The sequence below is a fragment of the Quercus lobata genome, chromosome 11 (genome assembly GCF_001633185.2).
Source record: "Quercus lobata isolate SW786 chromosome 11, ValleyOak3.0 Primary Assembly, whole genome shotgun sequence".
Classification (NCBI taxonomy): domain Eukaryota; kingdom Viridiplantae; phylum Streptophyta; class Magnoliopsida; order Fagales; family Fagaceae; genus Quercus; species Quercus lobata.
Window position 1 is genome coordinate 51,407,290 of NC_044914.1, and position 25,278 is coordinate 51,432,567.

General features: G+C 34.4%; 3 protein-coding genes across 3 annotated transcripts; all 3 read right to left on the reverse strand.

Moving 5' to 3' along the window:
* Window positions 1–1,484: 1,484 nt before the first annotated feature.
* LOC115968316 (translation initiation factor IF3-1, mitochondrial) lies at window positions 1,485–11,161 on the reverse strand. The gene is made up of 8 exons (XM_031087674.1): window positions 10,847–11,161; window positions 10,398–10,485; window positions 9,489–9,589; window positions 6,696–6,794; window positions 4,460–4,516; window positions 3,849–3,917; window positions 3,032–3,094; window positions 1,485–2,917 (listed from the first exon to the last, which is right to left on the reverse strand). The coding sequence occupies exons 1-8, from the start codon at window positions 11,036–11,038 to the stop codon at window positions 1,838–1,840; spliced, it is 1,749 nt and encodes a 582-aa protein (XP_030943534.1). The 5' UTR covers window positions 11,039–11,161; the 3' UTR covers window positions 1,485–1,837.
* Window positions 11,162–19,505: 8,344 nt separating this feature from the next.
* Window positions 19,506–20,264, reverse strand: LOC115967095. The gene is made up of 2 exons (XM_031086178.1): window positions 20,075–20,264; window positions 19,506–19,990 (listed from the first exon to the last, which is right to left on the reverse strand). Exons 1-2 carry the CDS (start codon window positions 20,262–20,264, stop codon window positions 19,506–19,508), a joined length of 675 nt encoding a protein of 224 aa, XP_030942038.1.
* Window positions 20,265–23,376: 3,112 nt separating this feature from the next.
* On the reverse strand, window positions 23,377–25,045 carry LOC115969620 (40S ribosomal protein S28-1-like). Its single transcript, XM_031089309.1, has 2 exons — window positions 24,960–25,045; window positions 23,377–23,814 (listed from the first exon to the last, which is right to left on the reverse strand). The coding sequence occupies exon 2, from the start codon at window positions 23,803–23,805 to the stop codon at window positions 23,608–23,610; it is 198 nt and encodes a 65-aa protein (XP_030945169.1). The 5' UTR covers window positions 23,806–23,814; window positions 24,960–25,045; the 3' UTR covers window positions 23,377–23,607.
* Window positions 25,046–25,278: the final 233 nt, after the last annotated feature.

The following is a 25,278-nucleotide window of genomic DNA, read 5'->3' on the forward strand; positions in this document are numbered from 1 at the left end:
AAAAAATGGTGTTAGTAATAAGCCAATGTAAAAAGTGATATTCAAATCATAATTTACTACATTAACTTTGGTCGTGGGTTCGCTGAGGAGATCAGTTCTTATATAATTCAATCCGTTTCTCTGTTATTGTCAATTGAGCCCACTTTATTTGTGATCCAACTCATTTTAACTCAATTTTTCAACCCACTATCTACAAATTCATTGTTTTGGGCTTTTTGGGCCTAGGTCCATCCATTGTCTGAGCTAGGAACTCAAATTTGGTCCGTACATTAACAAATTGTGAAAAATGTTACGTCCCCTGTATTGCTTAATAAATGGTTGTTATAGATTTTGTCTTTTATCTTTTGCTGATGATTCTCACCCAAACCACTGGATTGAATGGAAAGCATCTATCATAATACATATAACTTCTTATCAAGTAATTGAGTGTGACTTTACGCTTAAGTTGTCACTAAAGCTTCTTCTCAAAGAAAAAAAGCCTGTCACTAAAGCTCAGAATAATCTTTTTGAGACAACTAACAAGGGTATCACTTAGGAGTTAAGACACCCTATTGAAGGAGTCAAATTCAGGACCCACACATTAAGAGACTTGTGCTTTGTTCTACCACATGGACTACGTTAATTGATGACTATGTTAATTGATTAGAAATTATCAAGAGAAATCATCAACACTCAAGTCTCATGCACCACCTTGAATGAGGGTTAAAAAAAATGAAATTATCTTTTCAAAGGCAAACACAAAGTCTCACATCACACTCCATAAATCCCATTGACTTGGAGAGAGAAATAAGGAGGCTGGTTTTCTCTATACAAGTTCAGATGCATTATATTGTACTGTGCTGATTTTGATAGCTCCTGTATTCAGTCAGAAATCATGTGAGGACAAATTGCTATTTTGAGACATAAATGGCATTCATCAAGTTGTCAGTGACTGCAATAGGCTAGTCTTATTGCTCCAAGCCATAGTACTGCACTACTGCCCCTTCAAGTAGAAAAGATTCAGAAATTATGTGATGAGTCACAGAGAATCAAGCAATGCTAGACTCAAAAACTTTTCCACAGCCTTTTTCAAGTGATAAGTTGTGATTGGAGCATTACTTTCATGTGAACTCAGCATTAACACTACCTTTAGCATGCACTAATTAAAGTAGTAGTGGAAAAATTCGTCACCTAATTATTGCAAAGAATCAGTAGAAAAAATTTATTTAATGATAGGATTGTGTGCTAGTCCTACTTCACTCCTGCCAGCTTCCTCTCCATGGTTCTTGATGATTGGATTGTTGTGGGACATTAAGGTTAAGACTTGTAAAGAGGTTCTGGTGCTGATGGTTCTTGATCTTCTGGCTTGGAACACCTCTAACTAAAATGATGATAATTCAAAGAAGTTAGAACTTAGAACACAACTAACTAAAAGGGGAATGACAAGATATATTGCCAGTGTTGGTTGGGACATAACAGGAAAGTTGTACCAAAACAAGAATATATAAAGGAATGAATCAATATTATGCAAATACATTAAAATAACTTTTGCTGAGGCATTCCAAGTAATTGTTGTACATAACAAAAAGGCAATACAATCTTTTATTCGTCTCAAGATGACACATAAAAATCATCACCAAAACTTGTTTGACTCCGTAAGTCAAATATTTACGGAAATAATCTTCTTCTTTTCTTCCTATTAGTGTTTTTATTAGTATATTACACACACATCGGATAGGTCTTCAATCCATGATCTCATCTCCCACCTTGCACTTATAAGGGAATGAAGTACGGTATGAGCAAGAGCTCATTGATTCACTGAAATAATCATTATAATGGAAATACTATTTCTGCACCTTTAATTTGGCTTAGATGTCATGTTTGGCATTGTATTCGAGCTCCCTCGACTAAATACTCCCCACGCCTTTTGTCCACCCTTGTCAGGCCCTGGCCTTTGGCTATCATCAGAATTCAAATTGGGCAAGTTCTCATTTGGTGAAACCCCTATTGTGCCAGGATTCCTGGCAGCATCATGAGGGTTTCCTTCCCTGCTCCTATGAACTTCTGCTGGTACACCTTGTCCCCTGGGTGTAGTTGGAGAACTAAAAATGCCATAACTAGGTGCAGGGGTACTAGGAGCACCAAGACTTGGTCCTTGCTTGGGCATGTTGTTAGGAGGAAGCTTTGAGTTTTGAAATACAGAAGTATCAGTCCCAACTTGCCTGCTTTCTGCCCCTGAAGGTGAAAATTTCACATCCACTGGGGTCTGCCTTCTTAAATTTGGAAATTGGGGTTCGAATCTCACTGAGTCCCTCATTCCTGGACCGCTATTTTCTATTGGTTTCGTAGGTGGGAACTGATTCCTTGGTTCACTTCCTTTGTGAATTTTTTCAGTCCCAGTGGAAGGCCCTTGTGGGGAGAATGGGGAGGATGGGACTTGATCTACTCTTGTAAATTCGGTTACTGGCATAGAGTGCAAAAGGTCTGAAACATTGACATTTGATGAAGGAGAAGCTGTTTCTTGTGCAGTCTTCAACTGTTTATCCGAACTGGAAGTTACTCCATTCACATCATCACCAAGACGGAATACTACTTCAAAATTATCACCAGCATCAACAACTGACCAAGCATTCTTCTTGTCTCCAAAACTTTCATCTGGAATTTCCATGGAACAGGGAATAGGAAGTTCAACTTCATCAGAAAGGATCTCTTCCTCAGTTTCTGAGTCATATTCAGCAGAACTCAGTTCTTCAGTGGAATCAATAGAATCGACAGCTTCTAGTGCAGTGGTGGCTACCTTAGCTCTCGTATCTCCTACAACCTTCAACTTTTTCCCCCCACCTTTCTTGGGCAAGCCAAATTTGACATGCCTGACTACCACATGTGCCTCTGTCTCTCTCACCAAGGGTCCACTTTCTACAATACACACATCTTCAATCTGCAGAATGTTGTTCATAAATAAGAGTGGGAAAGTAAAAAAGAAAACACAAAAAAGTGCATATTAATGACTCAAACATGAAGCAGTAAGAAAAATCAAAGGATTTGGCCATACCAAAGCAGAGACACGAGATAGCAATCCACCCAAGTCCTGATCTTCTTTACCCATAGCCCTGCACTGTTTCAGATCCACAGAAGACAATTAACTATTATAATAGCACTTAATTGCTAATTTGGTAAACATTAGTTGAAAGAATTTGAGGACAGACACCTAAACCACATGTGCACTTTGGTAGAATAAGACAACTTTTATTGGTAAATATACATGCATAAGAATGAAGAATGAGTGGATTAATGCTAGTATGTTGTTGTATCAGTTCTTAATTTCTTTTTATTCCTTTTGCAGATAAACATTATTGTATAACTCCCTGAGCTTTGAGAATCCATTAGTTTCACACTTTGCCAATCCCCCACTCCCCAAAAAAAATAAACCATCCACACACACAAAATAGAAGAAAGAAGTGGTAATTGTGTGGAAATTTTGTTTGCCTGTGATATCTAAGAAGCACTTTGCCTTTTTTTTCTTAATTTGGTTGAGTCAGCCTCTTCATACATCTGCAATTTAGCAAATCCATATTGTATTTAAAATTTCTGATAAAAAGGATGAATTTGTTAAGAGCCCAGAATACAGAATTTCTGAGAAGAATCTGATGGTCAGTAAATTTTAGCAAAAAAGGTATGATGCATGAAACAACCAGTGAATTTGTCTCTCCTTCTAATGCCTGCAACTCAATGAAACTCTAACATTAAAGAGAAGGTGGCATAGATATCAGCATGCAAATAGCACCCAATCAGCTACAATATACCAAAATATCATTGGAGTATCTAAACATCAAAAACCAGAGAATAATTAAAGAAATGAAAGAATGTACCTTCACCCGGTAACCACGCTCCATCAGTCTTTTAATTTGATCTGCTTTCATCTTTAAGTCCTTTAGTTCCTGAAAAGAGTAGCAGTGGGTATGTTGTATCATCATGCTTTTCACTCACTCTTTTAAAATCAATGATGTAACCATAATTAGTTTATCTTTTGACCTTATACTCCTCTCATTTTGTATTTTTGCATTGCATACATTTGGGTAGCTGGGTTAGTGGGTACATCTATGACCCAGCCAGGTTTTCAGAGACCAGGAAAACAAAATAAAAGGAACACTCAAATCATCAATAACATAAAAAAATGGAAATGCCAGAAATCAAAGCAGATTGTTATCGATTGACGAGCACCCAAAACACAGTTGAGTTGACACATTGAGTGAAGAGAATTCAATGATCACTTCCTCGACTTGTATTGTCCATATTGTTCTCAATTGTTCAAGCTCTTTACAAAATTGTGTTCACAGCATCAATACCATTATTTATTTGAAAATATTAAATTGTTGCCAGCATGTTTTTCTTTATTTCTGAAACAGTTAAGATGAGTTTCAGGAAGTATGTGACATGGCACAAGTAAAATAAGAAGTCAGAGTTCAAAGAAAGAACTTACAGTTTTGCCTGAGAATCGAACTTCTTTGCAGTCTCCTTTTCGCAAAGACACCTCAGACTGCATATTCAATGCATTCGAAAAAGTTAAACTATTATAACAATAACAAATAAGATTTTTTTTTATAGGTAAAAGTAAATGATAATATATTAACAAACAATATTTAGATGTATAGGACCAAAACTAAATCTCTTACAGTTTCTCCTATAGGAATATGAAATATTAACATAAGTGCAAGAGTCTGAGACCAACTATCTAGTATCTACATGACTGCACCAAAGGCTTTCTCTCTTTTTATTCCCTTGCTTCATAAATGGAAATTTAACAAATAGAACTTCTGGAACTTTTTGAACTGTACAATCATGTAGTTCCTATGACTAAGTTTAAATTTTGTGAACTGCTAACCAACCTTTCAATAATATCACCATTTTGCAAGCAGTCAAGAACCCCAGAACCATACATATACATCAACAAAAGCATGAGAAACCAAAAATAAAAAAAGGGATGCTCTGCTCAGTTGATGTTAAGCATCAATATTTCCTCCCAAAAAGGTACTTATCATTTCTAAAATAGTTTACAATATCTTCCCAATTAATTTACAAACACTGAACTTGACAATCGAATTCCCTAGGTTCTACCAGGTGACAACTGTCAGTTGCAAAGGAGATAGGAATTGTACCAAGGAAATTGCTCGAGCTACATCTATACACAACCTTATATATATAGCCCATATCACATTTTATGAAATGCATAATTGTAACTTACTCAGCCACTGAATTTTGAATCTTTAAGCAAAGTATTGTGCAAAACAAATACAATGTACAAAACTGAAAATTTGTGGATAGCAATCAGAAGAATCTGGTTAAAAAATAATAATCTGGTCCAAAGGGCCCTACGTTGATGAGGTTCTACGTCATAAAAAAAACTGGTCAAAACAATGGATGACTATCTATTGCTCCAAAGCTTCCAAAAATTTTAAAATGCAAAACATTAGTCAAGGTGATGACAACTAGATTTTGGGACCTTCAGATATATCATTATAAATCAACTTGCAATAGGAAGTTTGGAGCATCTCCCAGTATAACTTATTGAATTATTTGATCCTAAATAAGGTCAATTACAAGTTGAGGCTTATCCTTTTTCTTATTATTATTAATTTTTTTTGATAAGTAAGAAATAAGTATATTCAAAAAACTGCTTTATGCAAACTAGAGCAAAACAGAAATTACAAAAAAGAAAGAAAAGCAGAAACAGAAAGGAAAAACTAATTACAAAGACAAAGAGAGCTAAGGAACAAAGAGGAGAGAATCACTAGATGTGAGTCCCCAAACCCTAGACCAATCAAAAAGGGAACCAGTGAAAAGAGCACGCAACTAGTCATCGGATCTATCTAAGTCCTCAAAGGTCCGCCGACTATGTTCCCTCCAAATACACCACATCAAACACAACGGAACTAAATTCCAAATGCTAGATGAGTGCTTCCCCAACCAAAGAGGAAATCTGCCATCGATCACGAGGGAACCCATGAAATCCCAAAAGTTCTAAAGACAAAGCTCCACAACCGGTGAGCCTTTCTACAGTGTAACAATAGATGATCCACTGTCTCCCCATTACAACGACACATGATGCACCAATCAACGAAATCAAAGCCCCTAATCGGTAAGTTGTACACGCACCACCTCATGACTTTACCCTACACATTGTTTTTACAAAAGGACAAGACGCTACATGAAGCACAGCGCTGGGGAAGGGGTAAACATCCAAACTTCTAAAAAGTTATTTCTATTGGAAACTGTCTACAATCCATAAGATTGATGCTTTGATTCTCCAATCACCATTCTCATATGTGACAAGAAGCAAACGGAGTGCACCAACAAAAGCTTTAGGATGCAACACCTAGGGTTGGTCGGAGTAAGCACCAAACCATTAGAAAATTCCAAGAGAAATGTTATTAATCAATCAAATTGTTACCTTCTCCATAGGAGTATAATATTGTGTTTATATAGACTACTTGAACAAAACCTCATTTTAATTGAAATACAATTGACTTCCAAAATTAAATAAACCTAAATTAAAATAAATATTTTTTTATCACTTCTCACATCAATGGGAATTGGCTGTACCAAAGCTACAGGCAAAAGAAAATAATAACAAAATTGTGGTTTTAGTCCAAAAAATTTTCGTTGGCTTAATTTCAGCAAGATCCAACCCAAAGGCACAAATCTACAATGTAACGTACCTTGCTTTTAGCACGGTCTTTTTCCTTCAATTGTTTTTTGTACTTTTCTCTATGGAAGTCCATGAGTTTACAGACAGGTGGATTAGCAGTTCTTTGAACCTGTAAACAAAACAAAATTGAGTTTGCAGAACAGAGATAAGAAACATAAAAGTAGTTTAATAAATTACAGAAATTAAAAGATTGAGCATCCCAGAATCTGCTAAACAAACTTCTTGTCCCAAAAGCTAAAGTTCTCAAGCGCTAATAGCTCCACTTTCACATAGATGCTGACCAGGGCATTTGCTCCATGCATTAATAGATGCATGGCTAAACACATTAGAGTCCAATACATATTTTAAAAAAACCAATAAAGGAAATCAATAATGGTGTTCAAAGGACATTCTTTGCCTCATTTTCACAGGAACCATTACACTAAATTATTTTGGGAAAAAAAATGTAGATATTATCCAAGATAGTAGTGGAATTAATAAAGGTGGTTCAAAAACTGAGTAAATTACATAGGTAGCATACAAAAGAACACCCACTACCTCTGTACCATTAATTGAACCCTGGATGTCTTAAAAACACCAAGAGGTGCTAACCAGTTAAGCTACAACGCTCTTGGCAAAGGTAATAAAATACCTTAGCAGATCTACTTGCACCCCATGATGGGGTGGGATTGGGTAGGGAAGCAATTTAATCAGGGCAAGGCAGGGTGCATTGTCAAGTTGGTCACAAGTGAAACGTTGGCGAAATTATTCAAAATACACATGTCAAGTAGAATATAACACCTGGCATCAGGATTAAGAACACAACTATGGGCACAAATTTTTTTTTTTTGGAATAGGTAAGTAGTGCTGTTTTATTAATATTAAATACACAAAAATTTCATGTTCACAATGATGAACACAAAGCATAAACAATGTACAAGAATATCAAGTGAAAGATCTAAGAAGCTAGGAACTCAAAAATGGAAGAACATTGTGTTAAACCCCAAGCTCTAGACCAATCAAAAAGAATGCGCAGAACCAAAGATCGTCCAACATATAAATCCTACCCCAAGCTGCTGTTCACATGACAAATGCCACCCTTTTGGGCACCATGGGCAAATATCATCTCCAAATCTAAAATGTTAGGGTGTAAATCACCTTATCTAGGTTGATTTTTATTTCTTTCTCGTTAATGTGACACTGAGTCCATTATTTTTTCCCATGATAAACTCCTACTAAGCATTTTCAACTCTCCCACATTAAATGAGCACAGAATATGAGTGTTGCTTATGGTACCCAACCCAACTCACTCAATAAAATGCTCATGTATATCAGTATTACCAATAACCCAACATTCCTTAGATTTCCTTAGGCATCATACCAGGGAATTCACAACTAAGTAGAATAGCATTACAATTTCCTTAAAGAAAGATCTATAATGGAGTATCATTAATTCTTAGGATAAGTAAGATCTATAAGGAATTCGAAGCTGCCTTCTCTTTCCTTGATTTTATTCAATCTCGGATTCCTAGGGGTGTTGGGTGTGACAGTTCCCACTGGTGCCTTAATAAGAATGGTAAGTTTGATATTCAGGCCTATTACAATAAGATTCAAGGTGCTTCTACTTCTAGTTTTCCTTGGAAGGGTATTTGGAAAGTTAAGGTTCCTAAAAGGGTGGCTTTCTTTTTGTAGACGGTAGTTCATTGTCAGATCCTTACCATGGATAATCTCATACTTAGGGGTTTCTCTTTGGCGAATCGGTGTTGTATGTGTGGCTGCAATGAGGAATCTGTTGATCATCTCCTCATCTATTGTCCTATAGCTCACTCATTGTGGATGCATATGCTTTAGATCTTCGGGATCCAATGGGTTATGCCAGGTTCTGTGGAAAGTTTGATGTTTTGTTGGACCCATTGGCTGAGGAAATTTAATTCAGACAAATGGAATATGATTCCTGGCTGTTTGATGTGAATTGTTTGGATGGAAAGAAATCAGTGCACTTTTGAGGCTACTAAGAAATCACTAGTTCAATTACAAACTTTATGCCTGAGAAATCTCTTTGATTGGTCTAGGTGTTGGGGCTCTTCAAATTGTTCCTCTATTATAGAGTTTCTTTCTTCTCTTAGACTGGTTCCTTGAGTTTTTTCCTTTGTTGCTTTTTGTTGTTTCTGCTTGTGTTCACTATCATGAACAACATGTGTTTTCTCTCTTTGTTTTTTCTTGATTAATATTACTATTATTACCTATAAAAAAAAGAGAGCTATTATGGATTAACTAAAACAATATAGAGCAACAATGTATGCTCATTACACCCACCCTCAACCTAACAAGTAAAAGAAGCTACTCCAAGGCTGTTTTGAATATTTGCTAATTTGCGTATTACACCTAAAAACAACTCAATAGTGCTCATAAGATTCTTGGTATTTGTTTCTTAATACAAGTTTTTCATGGACTAAATCTAACACACACAATACATGACCCAGAGAACTTTTATTGTCATTCATAGAACATAAACAAAGTAAGAAGAAAAACCAGATAAAAAAGACTGCAAAAATTTATACTAATAAAAAAAATGATAGGTAAGAGAAGGGAGAGTGCAAAATTCCATTACTGGGACATGAACCCGGGTCTTTTGGTAAATAAAAAAAAATTAAAATAAAAGACCATGAAAGGTATTACTTAACCCTTTATTCGCCTATTCATGTATGCCTTTGATTATGCACGTATAAATACAACCACAGACATCCAGCACTCTCTTTTCACAGTTATCACATTCATAATATCTCTTTGCAAGTATCAAGGTCACAAATTTGAAATATTTTACCTCCACTAAATCGAGCTTGAGTTTCCTGCCACATTCCAGTGCCTCCTGTCTTGAGACTACTACAGTCTTACCATCCTCAAATTTGAAATATTCTTTAAGCCCTGCACATAATCATAAATTAAGAATGACCCTAACAAAAGTTTACACACTCTTACATTGACCAAAATACATGGAATTGTTATCTTCCCCAACTACTGTTTAGCAGTTAGTTACTTATATTAAAAAAAAAAAAACTGTTTAGCATTTAGTAAAATGCAGCATATATAGCTCAATATTTCATTGAAATACAAAACTTTAGATTAACTTATTTCAGTCATCTCTTTCATATTCACAATGGTCATCTACGCCTAAGCCTGGCTCACTATCACAATACCACTCAATCTGTTTTAGGATGACTGAGTGTCTTTGAACCTCTGAGTCTCTCCTAATGGGTATATAGCTAAAAGCCACAGAATTACAAGACTGGTCATAACTTCTTGTGATAAATTCTTAGTATGAAACAATGTGTATTTTGTAATAGCAAAGTCTCTTCTCTTTTTTTTTTTTTTTTTTTTTTTTTTTTTTTTTTTTTTTTTTATATTTAAAGGAAAGTGTAGTTTCTATTTGCATTGCCCTGCTGAGAAAAAATAAAGAATAGTCACAGCAGGGAAGAACACTAATTTTCTTTCTCTTACGACTATAAACACCATATCCCCCCTATTTGAATTTTTGACATTTTACAATGTAGTCATCATTTTACTTATCAGAAAATATATGTCTGTGTGTAGCCATCATTTTCTTTAACAGGCATATCAAGCATTAGAACAATATATATTTTTCTACTTAAACATCAATCTCAAAACCATCAAGAAACATTATAACGTGGACATATACGATAAATCTATTACAAAAAATTCCCAACTGATATACCTTCCTCTGCCACAAGCCTAACATAAGGGGCTTGGATTTGGCCATTCAAACGCGGCCCACTTGTGTCCCTCTTTTCCTTCTTTGCAGCCTGAAAGTTCAAGAATAATACATCATATAACACACATCATCTAAATCCTAATATCACCAAAAATTAAATTTGATTCCCCAAATGATTAACAATTCACACTCTCATATATCCATTACACAGCACCACCATAACCAAAAAAAAAACGCTCACACTGCCCATTAAAACCAATCACCCCCTCCAAAAAAAAAAAAGACATTTACACCAAAAGCCAAGTGATCCACAAACTACGCCATAACACAAATAATTGAATCTAACCCAGAAAACAAAAAACACAAAATACCCAATACCCAGTTACTTTTTTTTTTTTTTTCCTAAGTAAAATTCTCAAATAATCAGCAAACTTCCAAACCCAGATCATTACCTGAACTGGTGCAGCAAAAAACCTGACATTGTTGCAAAAGTTAACGGGTCCACTGTGAATCACCCAATAAGGCTTTTCTGCAACACATGGGTTGGTGTGTGAAGCATTTGAATTGCCAAGGTAGTATCTTTGAACAATTTGATTTGGAAGGTGCTTGAGCTTGAACCGGTTGATTCTGCACCAAAATGCCATCTTTTTGTTCCTTTTAATTCAAAGTTTGCATTTTAATGGTGTGGGTGTTCACAGGGAAGGAGAGAGAGTGGAGACGAAAACCCTAGTAAGCAGGGGTTTCAGTTTCAGGTTTCAGCTGTGTGTGACACAACAGTTATCCAGTTGGATGCGCTTAAACAGTTGGAATTTCAAACGGGCCGAGGCTAGCCCATTGCTTGAACTGTGACAGAGCTAAGCCCAAAATTTTTTAAGACCGACAAAAAAAAAAAAAAAAAACCATGAGATAGGCCATTAATAGAGGATGTGGATGACGTAAACCGGTTCGGCTTGGGTCCAATGTTCTAGTGTGTTGAATCAGCTCAATTAAGATATATGTTCAAAATTGACTTGTACTGTTAATAAAATGGTTAATAAAATAATTAAAGTTTTAATAAGAACTTTAAGAAAGGGGGTTCTAGTTAATTTAATTGATAAAGTTTATTGTTGTTTTAAAGATTTTAATAAATCTTATAATAACTCTACCCTAAAAAGAACTTTAGGATAAAGTTATTATAATGGTTAATAAAATAATTAAGGTTTTAAGAACTTTTTTTTTTTTTGAAAAAGGTTTTTAGAACTTTAAGATAGTAGATTCTAACTAATTTAATTGGTAAAATTTATTATCGTCTTAAAGATTTTGATAAATCTAACTTTAGGGTAGAGTTATTATAAGATTTCGAAAGGATCTTGATCCGAGTTTTAAAGCACCTAGGCCAAGGTTGGTCCAAAAATAAAATGGGCCAAGTTTTCAAGAGTCTGCCTACCAAGTAAAAATGGGCCTATTTACGAACTAAAATGATGAGCAAAAGGCTGAGGCCAAGAGATGTATAGCAATATAAAACAAAGAAGATTAGGGTTAGGTCAAGAGATCACTCACGCTGGTTAAATAAAAATGCTCCTTGTTTAAGAGAAATTAAAAATCGCAAATAATCAAAAAGTAGAGGAGGATCCTCACATGGTATTTATACGTATAGACAGGTTAGGGTTAGGTCAAATTTTTAATGGGAACAGAATGACTAAATTAGCCTTAGATAGGCCAGTTAGACTAGGATTTACTGTATAATATTTGGGCCAAGGAAAACCAAGCCTAGGAGCCCAAAACCTCATCGCAAGTCCATAATAATAGATCAAGCATTTTATCAACACCCAATTGCCTAATGATTATACCATCACTCTTGGGCCTTGGCCCTTGGCTTTAAAGGGACTGGGAGTCCAAGAGTAGCATGGCACACTAGGGAAAATAAATTAAAATAGCACATTGTGAAGAGCCTTGTAAACTCAACTCAACTTGCATGTCTTCTGTTTTTAACGAAGATATCCATATTCAAATTTCCTTTTCTCTAATTATCGAAGTAAGAAAAAAAAAAAAAAAAAAGAAGCAATGCAGCATGTTGACACATTCCAATTCAAAAGAACTAATAGGAGAAACGGTTGGGCATGCTTAAATGATTGAGAGGGTTTTTGTGAGAGGACCTACTAATTTTTGTTATGATGTCTAGTTTATTTAGGTCAAGACTTTTGGCACATTTATGATGTGATAGAATGTAAGTAACTATTTATTGTTTATTATTTTTTTCTTCACCGTTCACCAACTGCAATATCATAGTTGTAACAAAGTTACTATACAAAAATTGTAGTGCTAGATTTTTTTTTTTGCTCATTGTCACTGGTGAAAATAGCCAAATACCGCGTTTTGGCAAAATTTTTGGCAATCTAGCACTGTTTCAAAACTAATTAGCAATGTACCACTTTTCCGGTACTCGAATTCACTAAACTCGAGTTCTAAATGGTACTCGAGTTTAGTAAACTCGAGTTCCTAGTAAGCATTCCACCGTGGCGCTAGCTGAGCTGGCATTTGGGCATTAAAAAATGCCACCTAGTACTCGAGTACTATGTTAGTGTGGTACCTGAGCTCCATAAACTCCAGTATGGCTCGTGTAAAATAGGCGAAAGCGTCCAGACTCATACTCGAGTTTCTTAGACTCAAATACCGTGTTAATATGGTACCCGAGTCCCCTAAACTCAAGTATGGCTCGAGGATAGTGAACAGTTGTTCCATGCTTGTGTTTGTAAATGGTAGTAAAAAGGTTGTCAAGAATATTGTTGGCAAGTGGGAACACAAGGTAAAGCATATTATTATTATTATTATTATTATTATTATTATATATATATATATATATATATATTGTACTCTTTCTTTCCAACCCTAACTACTTTGTAGTTTGTATTATATTGTTAGGAATCACGTGTATTATTGGACAATGTGAACACTTTGCTATGTTCTCGGGGCATCCTTTTATGTTACAAACTTACAACGTCCTTGATGCTTTTGATGTTTAATGATTTGGACTTTAGCTTTTGAGGTGTAATTGCTACTATTTTGTACTCAAAAGGATGGGAGTGAGTTTGATGGAGGGTTTTGTTAGGGCTGAGTTTGCGTTTGAGAGAGTGTTGAGAGAGTAGGAAAAAACAATTAAGTGCGTATGGGTAGGGTTTTTTGTTTGCGGTTGATTTTTGCGTTTAGGCTCCTCTTGTAGTTGGGTTTTAATAAGAATCGGGTTTGTAATTTGTATTTGGTGGAAAAAAAAAGATTTATTATTATTTATATAAGTATTACTGATGTGAAAAATTGTGGGAGTTTCAAAGGCTTCAGTTTTATATATATATATATGACATTAATTAACATCCTCGAGTTTTTGTTTTAGTTTTTTTTTCCCCACCTTTCTTGACATTAGGCATTTAATGTGTCACTAATAATTTAGGAAAGATCAAAATTTCATATTAGGATATTTTTTATTTCAAATTAAAATAACTTAATAATTTAAATTAAATATTATAAATTTAAAACTATATTTAGTATCACATTATTTAAAATTTTCAATTAGGGTTGTTAATGGGTCGGTTTTGGGCTGATTTCAAACCTATTCCGCTTAGGTTGGGTGGAAGAAGACGAGACCCACAACCAACCGCCAATCACCATGAGTCAAGTCGGATTGAGCTAAAAAGGATGATCGGTTGGTTCGGTTAAAACTGATGCAACAACAGTGGGCATTAGAGAGTAGATCTTTGCCAATCTAAGCAAAGAAAAGTAGACTTTTGGATTTGAGAGTAGATCTTTTGAATTTAAGTGGAGATCTAAGCAAACATGATCAAATCTAAGAGAAGGATGGCCTAAATGTTGTCAAATCTAGGTATATTTGGCCTTATTTTAAGTGCTTATTGATCAGGTTGGATTGCTCAGGTTTTAGATGAGGAAACCTATCACTTGACCCATTAGATTTGGTTTTTGAGGGTTGAGACCTGCAGCTGACCACCTAAGGTGTTAGATTGGGTTGCAACAGATCGGTTGGGTCGGTTTGCCAAGAAGCTTGAAGAGCCATATTTTCAATGATGAGATAGTATGTATAACTTATAGCTATAGGTACTAAAGAAAAAAAATTAATAATAAAGTCTAAACTGTGCTCCATTTCTTTTTTTCTTTTTTTTCTTTTTTTTATTTCCATCTTTTTTAAAGAGAAGAATATTATATTTCATGATCCTTATTAAACAATTGCACACAACTTGCGTAGATTAGGCTTGCGCAACTTGGTTCAACATAACATTTGACTTCAATGGTGACACTTGTCAAGAGGAGATTGCACCGACCACCAACTTCAAAAATGCAATGTGTATGTAATGTAATGTGGTGTGGGTGCATCTCCGACGGGACATTAGCCCACTGTTGCCGCTTTGTTTCTTCCTCCCATAATTTTGGTAATCCTGCTCCCGCTGAGAATTTGATCGAGAAAATCACCTTTACAAAACTTTATTCCAATCATTCTGACACGCCTATTTAGATGTGCCTGCGCCTAAATGTGGCTGTGGAGAGAGACAGAGAGACAGAGAGAAAAACATTCTTCATGAGAAAGATCTGAAAAGAAATATTAAGTTATAGAACATAATCGATCGACAAAAAAAAAAGTTATAGAACGTAATCACTGTGCATCCATGTGACCATAATATCAATTTGAATGGGTCTAAAAGATCATGATCAATTATTTGTTTACCAAAAAAAAAAAAATGATCAATTATTTACTTCAAGACATGTGAATTGATAATTATATTTGTCAAGCTCCTTGCATGCTCATGTTTTTCAAGGGAAAAAAATGTGACTATATTATAGTACACTATAAATCGAAAATCTATTCTAAGTGTACATTTGGATACTGTTTATTTTACCGAAAACTGAAAACAATAAAAAAATAATTTCTGAATTACTGTTCACACAAAGGTTACTGTAGATATGCTTGAATGCACTATTCATATTCCATGAACAGTGCAAGAGGCGCTGGACCCAAAAAAAAAAAAAAAAAAAGAAGCCCAAAAATGCAGAAGAGAGAAAACGCAGATGCAAACGTGAACAAACCAATTGAACACTAAAAGATTTATCCCTTAGAGTCTTGACTTGGAAAAATAATATAATACTTGTTTGACTTGAAAAAAATATAATACTTGTTAAATATATTCACGTAAATCATGATTTTTTGAAGTAATTTTTTTGTTATAGAGGTATGCTCCAAACCAAGTTAATTCTCTTGTTTTTCATTAATTTTCACTTCCCTCTTTTTACATCACTTTAATTATTTTGGATTAATTAATATTTTGGTCCTCAGTCTTTGTCCCATGTTTCAAAATTGTTCATAGTAACCTGTCAAATGTGCCATTTTAATTAAATTTAAATATTTTATTATTGTGTCAAAATAGTGATTAAGTGGTGAAAAGAAAAAAAAGAGGTGGCAAATGAGAGGATTAAAATTATCTGTTTATGCTGATTGGATGCTAAAGTGAATGCCACGTAGCTTTTTTTTTTTTTTCTTTTTTTCATAATAAAAAGTGCTAAAACCTTTTCAAGAAAACACATAATAGGATCATATTGGGGTAGGTCTCCAAAAATCACAATAAGCATTATTCTGAGATTTGTTCAATAACAAAAGCATTGAAAGACTTTTTTTTGGAAATAGGTATTGGGACTTCCGTCGAGTTCCAAATAATTGTTATCACTAGGGGTGGAGCTATGTTGAAGAGTGGGGGGTCATGGACTCCCAAAATTTTGAAAATCTTAAATATATATATATATATATATATAATTTTTTTAATTTTTTCAAAATTTAGTCTATAAAAACAAGAGTTGGCCCCTCCAAATATTTAAATTAGTTCAATGATGCTCTTAAAAAAAAATAATTGGTCTAATAGTTATAGAGATATAACTTTTTTTTTTCTTCGTAATTCTATTTTTTATTGTAAAATGTGCTTTTATATTTGTTAAATATTTGATAAAGTTTGACATCAAACACGTTTGAATCGATTAACAAGTCATTGATTCATTAAAAAATCTTGTCACTAATTAATTACACATGAAATGTGTCTTTAGTTGCCACATAATAGGTTAGAGCAAGATAGATTCAAATATGTTTGGAGCCTAACCTATTCCTCTAAGTTTTGGATCATTCATGTTTTTAAAAATTTCATTAGTTTAATTGAAATATTTTTTACTTACTTTAGTATAAAATTTGATAATTTGTATTTAAAATGAAACTTTTTAACACATTAACATCTGCAAGTAATTAATATATTGATATAAGTGCAAAGTTTTAATGAAGTGTAAGGCTAAATGAAGATCTCTCTCTCTCAAAGGAGAAAGACAAGGAATGCACTAATTGGTATAACCTATAGAAGCACTACCAAAATTGTAGAGCTGCTACAAAACTATCCTAAGAGGATTTTTTTTAAAGTTATACTTTGCTCATTGGGGTGAAGAAATTTGAACTCTAAATGTCTAAATTAGAAGTGCTAGAAATTTTTTCTCAAAAAAAAGAAAAAGAAAAAAAAGAAATGCTAGAAAATACCAATTAACCCACAAAGCTCTCACCATTATATTTTACTTTGTTAGTGACAAGCAATTTCATTATTAGCCATCAATTACTAATGGGTGGCTAAACGCATTACAAAATTGCTAAAATTGTTAACATTCATATCATGGGAGTTTTTCTAAGCTCACAACTTGCAAGTAATCAATAAATTTTTTCAAATTATATATATATATATATATATTATGCTATATTATATTTGTAGGGATAAGGGCTCAAAATTGTATATTGGGCCTTGGGCTTTGGGCGAGGACGTTGATTGGTCCGAGAATGAATAAGTAGTTGTAAGGGTGTTAAATTCAAAGTCCCATGAGTAACGTGCAAGCGAAAAGGTTAGGAAAGGTGACCCGAGAAGGATTGTTTCCTTAGATAAACGAAGCATGGATCGAATGTATGTTCTATTACTCAAAGTGACCTTCCAGGAAATGCCACTGAGAAGGACGTGCCTTATGAACATACTGGAAGAGTGGGAGCTCAAAAATATCTAGGAGAAAGCTGCTATCACCGCATTAAATGCTCTGCAACTAACTTTCTAACTGCATTAATGTGAATAAGACCCCTGAACAGTGCTACCTTGGCTACCTCAATTCACAGAATGCCTGAGGGGGTGTCCGATGGGACAGGTACTCAAGTAGTGGCTTAAATAATCAACAAGTGTAGGGTCAAGATCATCAAAAGGGAACTATATAATGTAAGAGACCCTCCATGAAAGAGAGATCGGAAGATAGAGAGAAAAAGGATGGTAGCAATCAAAATTGTATTAGTAATCTGTTCAACTGATTTATATTAGAACTTACCTCCTCGAACCGTGCCGATTTATATTAGAACTTACCTCCTCGAACCGTGCCGAGAGTGAATTTATTTGGATCAATCCTTCTTGCTTTTGTTGAATTATCTTTCAAACCCATTCTAGCCGTTGTTTAGCTCATTAGAGCCTAGTTTTCTAACCTACTCTCTACAAATTTATTGTACTAGGCTCACTAGTCAATATCCCTTTACATTTTAGGTTTGGGCTTTAAAATGTGTCCCTACAATATTATATTGTGATAAATATGAATATATAGTATTTGTCCTATTATGATTGCTTTTTGACATTAAAACAAGATATTAATTAATTTTTGGTGTAGGCAAGATTTAAACCACAAATCTCTTATTTAATTATAAAATTTTTTACTAGTTAAGTTAACTAAAAACACACATGTATTTAATTATATGAGTTAAATAGATTGGGTCAAAAAGGGTATGACTTGTCTGCACGCAAATAATTAACTTGCGCCAATTCAAGTTGGTTGCAAATTTATGCATTGACTTTTTTACATGTCGTATATCGTATACAGATTACGAAACATAGCTAAAATTGTCTTTTGATTTGAGCTCATATTCTTTAGAATATAATATTTTCACGTGACAAAACTGATGACAACTTTTATCTTACATTTTTTAGTAAACACCTGCATATTATTTTTCTGTTGGTGATGGTCTAGCTAGTGTTTGGAATTTCATCCCCTTTAGCTTAATGTGGACAATTTGGAGAGAGAGAGAGAGAGAGGTACCGAAAAACCTTTCAAGATGTGGGACTTTCAGTTGTTCACTTCATATAGTAATAAAAAATTGTCTTTTGTAAGAACTTTGTTTGAATGAGCTCATATGATCCATTCTATTATTTGATTTTATTGACTCTTTTGTATCGATTGTAAGGACTATTCCCTTGAGAGGGGCTAGTTCTTCTCAATAAGAAAAGTTATTACTTATCACTTATCGGGGAAAAAAAATTTGCCAAGCACCCTTCCCCCTGCAACGAGCTAAACCACTAAACCAGATCGCAAGGCCACACCTTGAGCTGGGATTGAATGTGTAGATCAATTTGAACTCTTATTTGTTGTGTAAGTCTGCAAAGTCGAGCTGATGTTTCCCTGCCTAAACAAATGGATCTCTCCATGCAACATGGCTCAATAATTTAAACACTAATTGAAAAAAAATCTAATGCATATGATTGTGAAAGCATAAAGTAAAGCCTTATTACCAGGGATGTTTCATTGGATGGAAACGAGTCTGTGAACGTGAAATTTAGTATTACTTTTTGGATTGATTAAAAGTTTCAATAAAGAAGCATTATAGTTGGTCGCGTGCTTGTAACTGGATTTCAGGAAGGAAGAATGAGAGGTCAAGCTTTTGTGACATTTCCATCAGCTGAACTTGCCCATAAAGCATTGGTATGTATTTTACGTAATGCAATCAGATGTGCCTCTGTTTTCTGGAGCATGTTAGCTTGTGCCTATAGCACAGTTTGTTACTGGGGTCCTTGCTCATTTCCTGTTTGGTATATCCTATGATTTTTTTTTTTTTTTTTTTTTTGAGGGTGAAATATGCCATGATCTCATTAAATAACAAGGAAATTGAATTACAAAAGAGAAAGGAAATGCAGATTACAAAGTTCCCCCTAACACTTTGACCTATCAACTAGTAAGAGGTGTTACAACATTGGGGGCTCTATCCTATTCCAGAACTGAGGTGTCCCAGAATCTCTAGCCAGTTTGGCTAACTCATGTGCCTCTGTTGTAATCCCTTTTCATGTACTTAACCTTCCAGCTATCAACAGAACTGAGCAAATCAAGGATCCCTTGGATAATTGGACTTAGATCTCCATGGAGGGAGTTACATGAAGTGGCTTGAACAACCAAGAGAGAGTCAGATTCTAGTATAACCTTTGTGAGCATCATTTGGCTGGCTAAGAGCATTCCTTCTTCAGCAGCCAAAGCTTCTGTGTCCTCCACTCCATACGTAGCAGACAGCAACTCGGCACTTGCTGCCACCACCATACCTCTACAGTCTTTGATCACCACCCCCACACCCGAGGGTCTACCATCTTCAAAAGTGGCCCCATCAACATTTATTTTATACACCCCAGGAGGTTGTGTAGCCCAACCAACCTTGGGAGGTTGCTGCCTAAGGAGATTAATAGTTACTGCCTCTTTATGGTCACTTTGGATCCATTGTGCAAAATTCCAGATTTGAGTTGATGGAAGGCCTTGAGACTCATGAACCACTTGGTTTCAGTTGTACCAAATCGACCAAGCCGCGACAAACATAGTTTCTAAGTCATGGCTAGTACCAAATTCCAGAATTTGCAATGCAACATCCACTATGTCATATGTTTCAGCCAACAGGTTTGTTGGGCAAGATTGCCAATTCCACCATACATCACAGATTTTTCCACAATAGAGCAGTTCATGCTTTTTACTTTCTACAGCTTTCTCACAGAGAGGGCATTTGGCATCAACCTCAATTCCCCTTTTTTCCATGTTTAGGCGTGTTGGCAGCCCATTCACCCAGGCTCTCCAGGCAAGAAGAAGTCACTATAAACATATAATGCAGTATCATGTTGATTTAGTAATCTGAATGATTCATCATAAATTCTATTTGGGTTCCTTACGTACTTAGTACTTACTGATGCCTCCCAATTTCAAGTTGCTATACTTCAGTTGTGAAATGAGTGCTGCTATGGAACTGGCTTCAGAATCCATTCTAGCCATTACAATGGATATAATCGCCCACCTAGGATCCTATCTTGAGTAATTAAATGTTAAACAAATGCAAATGCGATAACACCATAAGCAAGTACATGATTGATAGGAGGAATCACTCGACTTCAACGCAAAAATAATTTATGAGACAGTCACTACTATGCATAACTAGGCTATACAGTTACCATCAATACCTTGTAAATAACTTTAACCAGATATTAATATGACAATCATGACCATCAAAAGAAACTTGGACACAAACTAAATGATACATGGCTGCTTTATAGGTTGACATTCTATTCCTGCTTCATTCATCCCTTATTGAAAAGAACTTGACTTCAAGTTTGAAGTCAAATCCTTTCAAAACATTGTGCACCCAATGTTTAAGTATTTGTTCTATGGCCGGTAGCGATTACGTTTAGAAGTGATAGATTGTACATCAATCGACTCTTGTGGTGAACTAGAAAGATGGCATTGGATGTTTACTGGCTTTGATGTTATTTTCTCTTCATCTCCACAATATAAGGAAAGAGATTCCTCACATTAAAAGTTGGACTATTGAGAATCTCTTGGTAGCTCTGTGCGAACTGAGAAATGTAGTTGGTCTCAACTTATTCAATACTCGGCAAAGACCAAACTTTCTTTGCTTGAACACGTTATAAGTACTCTTTATACAAATAAACCATAATCAAACCACCTTCTTTGAACCCCAAGCTTCTTCTTTGAGCATCAACTTTCAACTTTGGACTTGTAAATTTTAAGATGGCTTCAATTGTTCTTGAACTTGTTCATATACTGCCTTTATTTTTTGTGCTCCAAACACTTCAACTTCCATACTCACTCTTGCTTGAATTGACAAAGATAAGAGATCCAGAAATTATGTGGATTTCTGCCAGACACCTTCAAATGGAGGTTTTATTTCATTTATCGATTGATTGAGCTGTTATAAGCAAACTCAACTCGATAAATGAAAAATCTCATTTCCTTTAAAGCTCTTTTACTAAACTTCTCAACAAGTTTCCAAGAGATTTATTCAAAAAATTTGTTCGGCCATCAATTCAGGATGGAGGCAGGAGCTTCCAAATTTTACTTAAAAAATGACTAATAAATTTCATATCACAATCTAAAGTAATGTATCTAGGAACGCCAAGATGAAAAAAAAAATTTCACAATTTATTTTACCGTGAGGGTCGTTGATACTAATGCACTAGGCTTGTAAAAATGGCTTAGTTTTGAAGCATTCACTAATTGAGAGTAGTATGTACAGTTAAACTTACAACTAAAGGAAATCTCTCTTTTTCTTGTAATAATCTCGCCTTTGTGCTTACGTTGTAATGATCATGCCGTTCAAACCTTTGGTTGCAGAATATAGTCAATGGATTTGTCTTCAAAGGCAAGCCAATGATAATCCAGTTAATTTGGTCAGAATCCACCTGCTACGAAAGCAAACTAAATGGATGTATTGCACCTAGAAGAAGCTCCATCGTTTGTTCTATGTGAATTGTTAAGCTAGCTGGAAGAAAATCCACCTACCACCTGGTATCAATAATGTTGGGAGGTTGAGCATGGGCTTAAATTTTTATAATATCATCTTTTGCTCCTCACCCCAAGAAATAGAGCTTTGGAAAATGAATTGAATTATCAAAAATTGTTTGGAGTAGTTGCATCCTGTGGCCGTAGAAGGGAAAAATATCAAAACAATTCTGCATTAGCGTAATCCTAGTCTTACTTGTAGTCAAGCGAAGCAATCCTAGTCTTACTTATAGTTCAAGTATTGTTAGTATAGGATTAAGCCTAATATAAATACACTTTAATGGGTTGATTGTAATACTCCACCTCATAGTTATCATCGAAGGCTTTCCAATGTGGATGTTGGCCTCTAATGCTGGACCACATTAATTCCTTACATTTTCTCTCTCTTTCTTTATATCTTTTTTAATCTATATCAACATAATATCTAAAAGCAGCATTTGGACCATTTTGATCTAATTTGGTCAGTTCAGTCCAATTGGGTCCATTTTGGTCCTTTGAGTCTATTCAGTCCACTTTAGTGCAATTCAACCCACTTTGGTCAAGTTTGGTCTATTCAGTTTACTTTGGTATAATTCAGTCCACCTTGGTCAAATTGAAAACTACGCATTAATTTGTAACTTATATAATCAAATTTGTAATTCCCCAAATCCCTGGATTATGTGGCATATGGGAAGTGCCACATTTTCACAAGAACACAAAATTGGAGGCAAAGTCAAAGTAATGGACTCTCTACAAAGTGAAGGTGAAGGTTGACTAAACTTATTCTCCTCGAAATATTAATAGGATCAACCTAGTAAAACAATATATAAAATGAATAAACCGATTCTCTTTGAAATATTGGTAGGATCAACCTAGTAGGTCAATATATAAAACATATTCATCTAAAAACATTCCTTTTTGTTCATATTTTTTCTTTTTCTTTTAAGTCACAACACAAACCAAAAATAAAATCAAATAAAACTTTTTATAGAGACAAAAAATACTTCAATTTCAGAGCTTGGCGTTTAGCATGAATCACACACCATGACACGCTCTATTAAGATTAAGGGCTCTATAAGAAGAGGCGTAGCTTACATGACCATGGGGGTTGTAGATGACATGGTAAAATAAAAGAGTTTGGGATTAAATCCTAATATAGCTTTCAAATATAGTCAGTTTCTAGGATTACTCATTCTCATAACCTCAAGAACTTGCTACATAATAAAAGGACCTTGATCTTTATAATGAGCCTTAAAAGTTGCAAAGAAATGAAATCTACAAAAAATTGACTTGCACTTAAATCAGCAAATGAACAAAGCTAGTTCATCTTCATGACTCATGAGAAGCATAGATATAAGAAATTGCATAACTAAAGCAGTATAAGAATATATAATCAAAATCCAGATATAAATGGTTTACTACAGCAAAAAACAAAACATGCTTGTTTAAACCAAGTACATAGCATTTATTCTAAAATAAAATCTGCCCTAGCATCCCAAACAAAGTATCCATTTTCACAAAATGTTCATAGATACTAAAACTCAGTCATATATCTAAATTTGAACCATAGGAAAAAAAAAAAAAAAAAAAAAAAAAAAAAAAAACACCATCAACGCAACCTTCTTGCTTCCCTTTCTGACTCAAGAAGAGTGAGGATATCACCTTCTCTAACGGGTCCCTTCACATTCCTCATAATTTGGCGGTTTGCATCGTCCGTAAACCTCACTCTCACCTGAGTAACCTGCCCTCTTGATCCTGTCCTACCAACAACTTTCGTCACAATCGCATGCTTCACGTCAGTGTTCATTTTGCACAGCTGTTGATCAAAGAAGTAAACAAGAACATTGTTACAAAAGAATTATCATTAGTCACCATCATGGTATCGTTCATTTTTATTTAGTATAATTGGTAAAGTCTTTTATTCTCCAATAAGATATTTGAAATGGAATCCAAATAACACAAAAGAGAGATCCATTAATATCTTAATCAAATAATAAAGAGCAATCATTATACTACTACACTCATCAAAGGTTCAAGTGCTATTGTATTTAAAAAAATAAAAACAAAAACTTTATACAGCCATTTGAAATTGATACAAAAACTACTTTCATTATTCTATTGTTTTTTGGTTACTAAAACATATACACCTTAAAACTCTTACTGGGTTTTCAAAATCCGAGAATTATTAGGTTGGGATTCACTGAATTAATTAGCTCTTATGTCAGTCTGATTCTTTCCCCAAATTCAAAAAACCAACTTTTTTATTTATTTAATAGAGTAATTTTGGCGAGTTGGGGGGGGGGGGGGTGGAATTCAATCAAATAAAGTTGGAATTCACAAAACGTGGCAAAGAGTTGGCAGGAAGTAATTGCAATTTTCAGAAAAATCAAAGGCTAAATCCGTCCTAATGAAAAAGAGGAGGTGTGCGGGATACCAGTTGAGCTACACAACAACAACAAAAAATAAAAAATAAAAAAGATTGAGAAAATAATTAAATACATTTAAAAATTACAATTACAAAACGAAATATTAAATAAAAAAGAAATAATTTAATTTCTAAGTTGATGCAAAATTGGGTTGAAATGAAATTCAACAGAACGGTTGAGAATCTTGAGATGCTGGTACCAATTTCTAGGGGAAAGAAAGAGAGAAAAATATTCATTTAAAAATTTTATATTGTGTTTGGATTTGATTTTTTTTTTTTAAAATCATTAATCTAAAATTGTTAGTGTAAATTTAATAGTATATATGATTTGAATTTAAGAGATTTTGCCTTAAAAATAAAATAAAATTATTAAAAAAAAAAAACCTCGAGATCCCAATCCAAACAAGAAACAACCTATGTTCTAATATTTCAATTTGTTATTTGCCTCACAATCAATTAAAAGCAATCATAAAAGTTCAATAACAATTAATGTATAGCAACATAAAACAAAGAAGATTAGAGAAAAAAAAAAGTACCTGATTGCCAAGAGATCACTCACGCTAGTTAAATAAAAATGCTCCTTGTTTAAGAGAAATTAAAAACGCAAATAATCAAAAAGTAGAGGAGGAACCTAACATGGTATTTATACGTATAGACAGGTTAGGGTTAGGTCAAATTTTTAATGAGAATAGAATGACTAAATTAGCCTTAGATAGGCCAATTAGACTGTGATTTACTGTATAATATTTGGGCCAAGGAAAACCAAGCCTAGGAGTTTCCTTTTGTTTATAAATTTAGGGTCTATTTTTGGTGATATCAACTTGTCCAGGTAGGGGTGTGCATAGGCCGGGTTAG

Excerpts from the sequence above, each read along its gene's own strand:
- LOC115969620 (XM_031089309.1), bottom strand. The coding sequence starts at position 23,805 with ATGAACACTGACGTGAAGCATGCGATTGTGACGAAAGTTGTTGGTAGG.
- LOC115968316 (XM_031087674.1), bottom strand. The coding sequence starts at position 11,038 with ATGGCATTTTGGTGCAGAATCAACCGGTTCAAGCTCAAGCACCTTCCA. Across the intron at positions 3,095-3,848 it reads AGCGTGGTTACCGGGTGAAG|TGCAGGGCTATGGGTAAAGA; the intron begins GTACATTCTTTC and ends GATCTGAAACAG. Across the intron at positions 2,918-3,031 it reads TATCTCGTGTCTCTGCTTTG|ATTGAAGATGTGTGTATTGT; the intron begins GTATGGCCAAAT and ends AACATTCTGCAG.
- LOC115967095 (XM_031086178.1), bottom strand. The coding sequence starts at position 20,264 with ATGGAAAAAAGGGGAATTGAGGTTGATGCCAAATGCCCTCTCTGTGAG. Across the intron at positions 19,991-20,074 it reads ATTGCAAATTCTGGAATTTG|GCCTTCCATCAACTCAAATC; the intron begins GTACTAGCCATG and ends ATGAGTCTCAAG.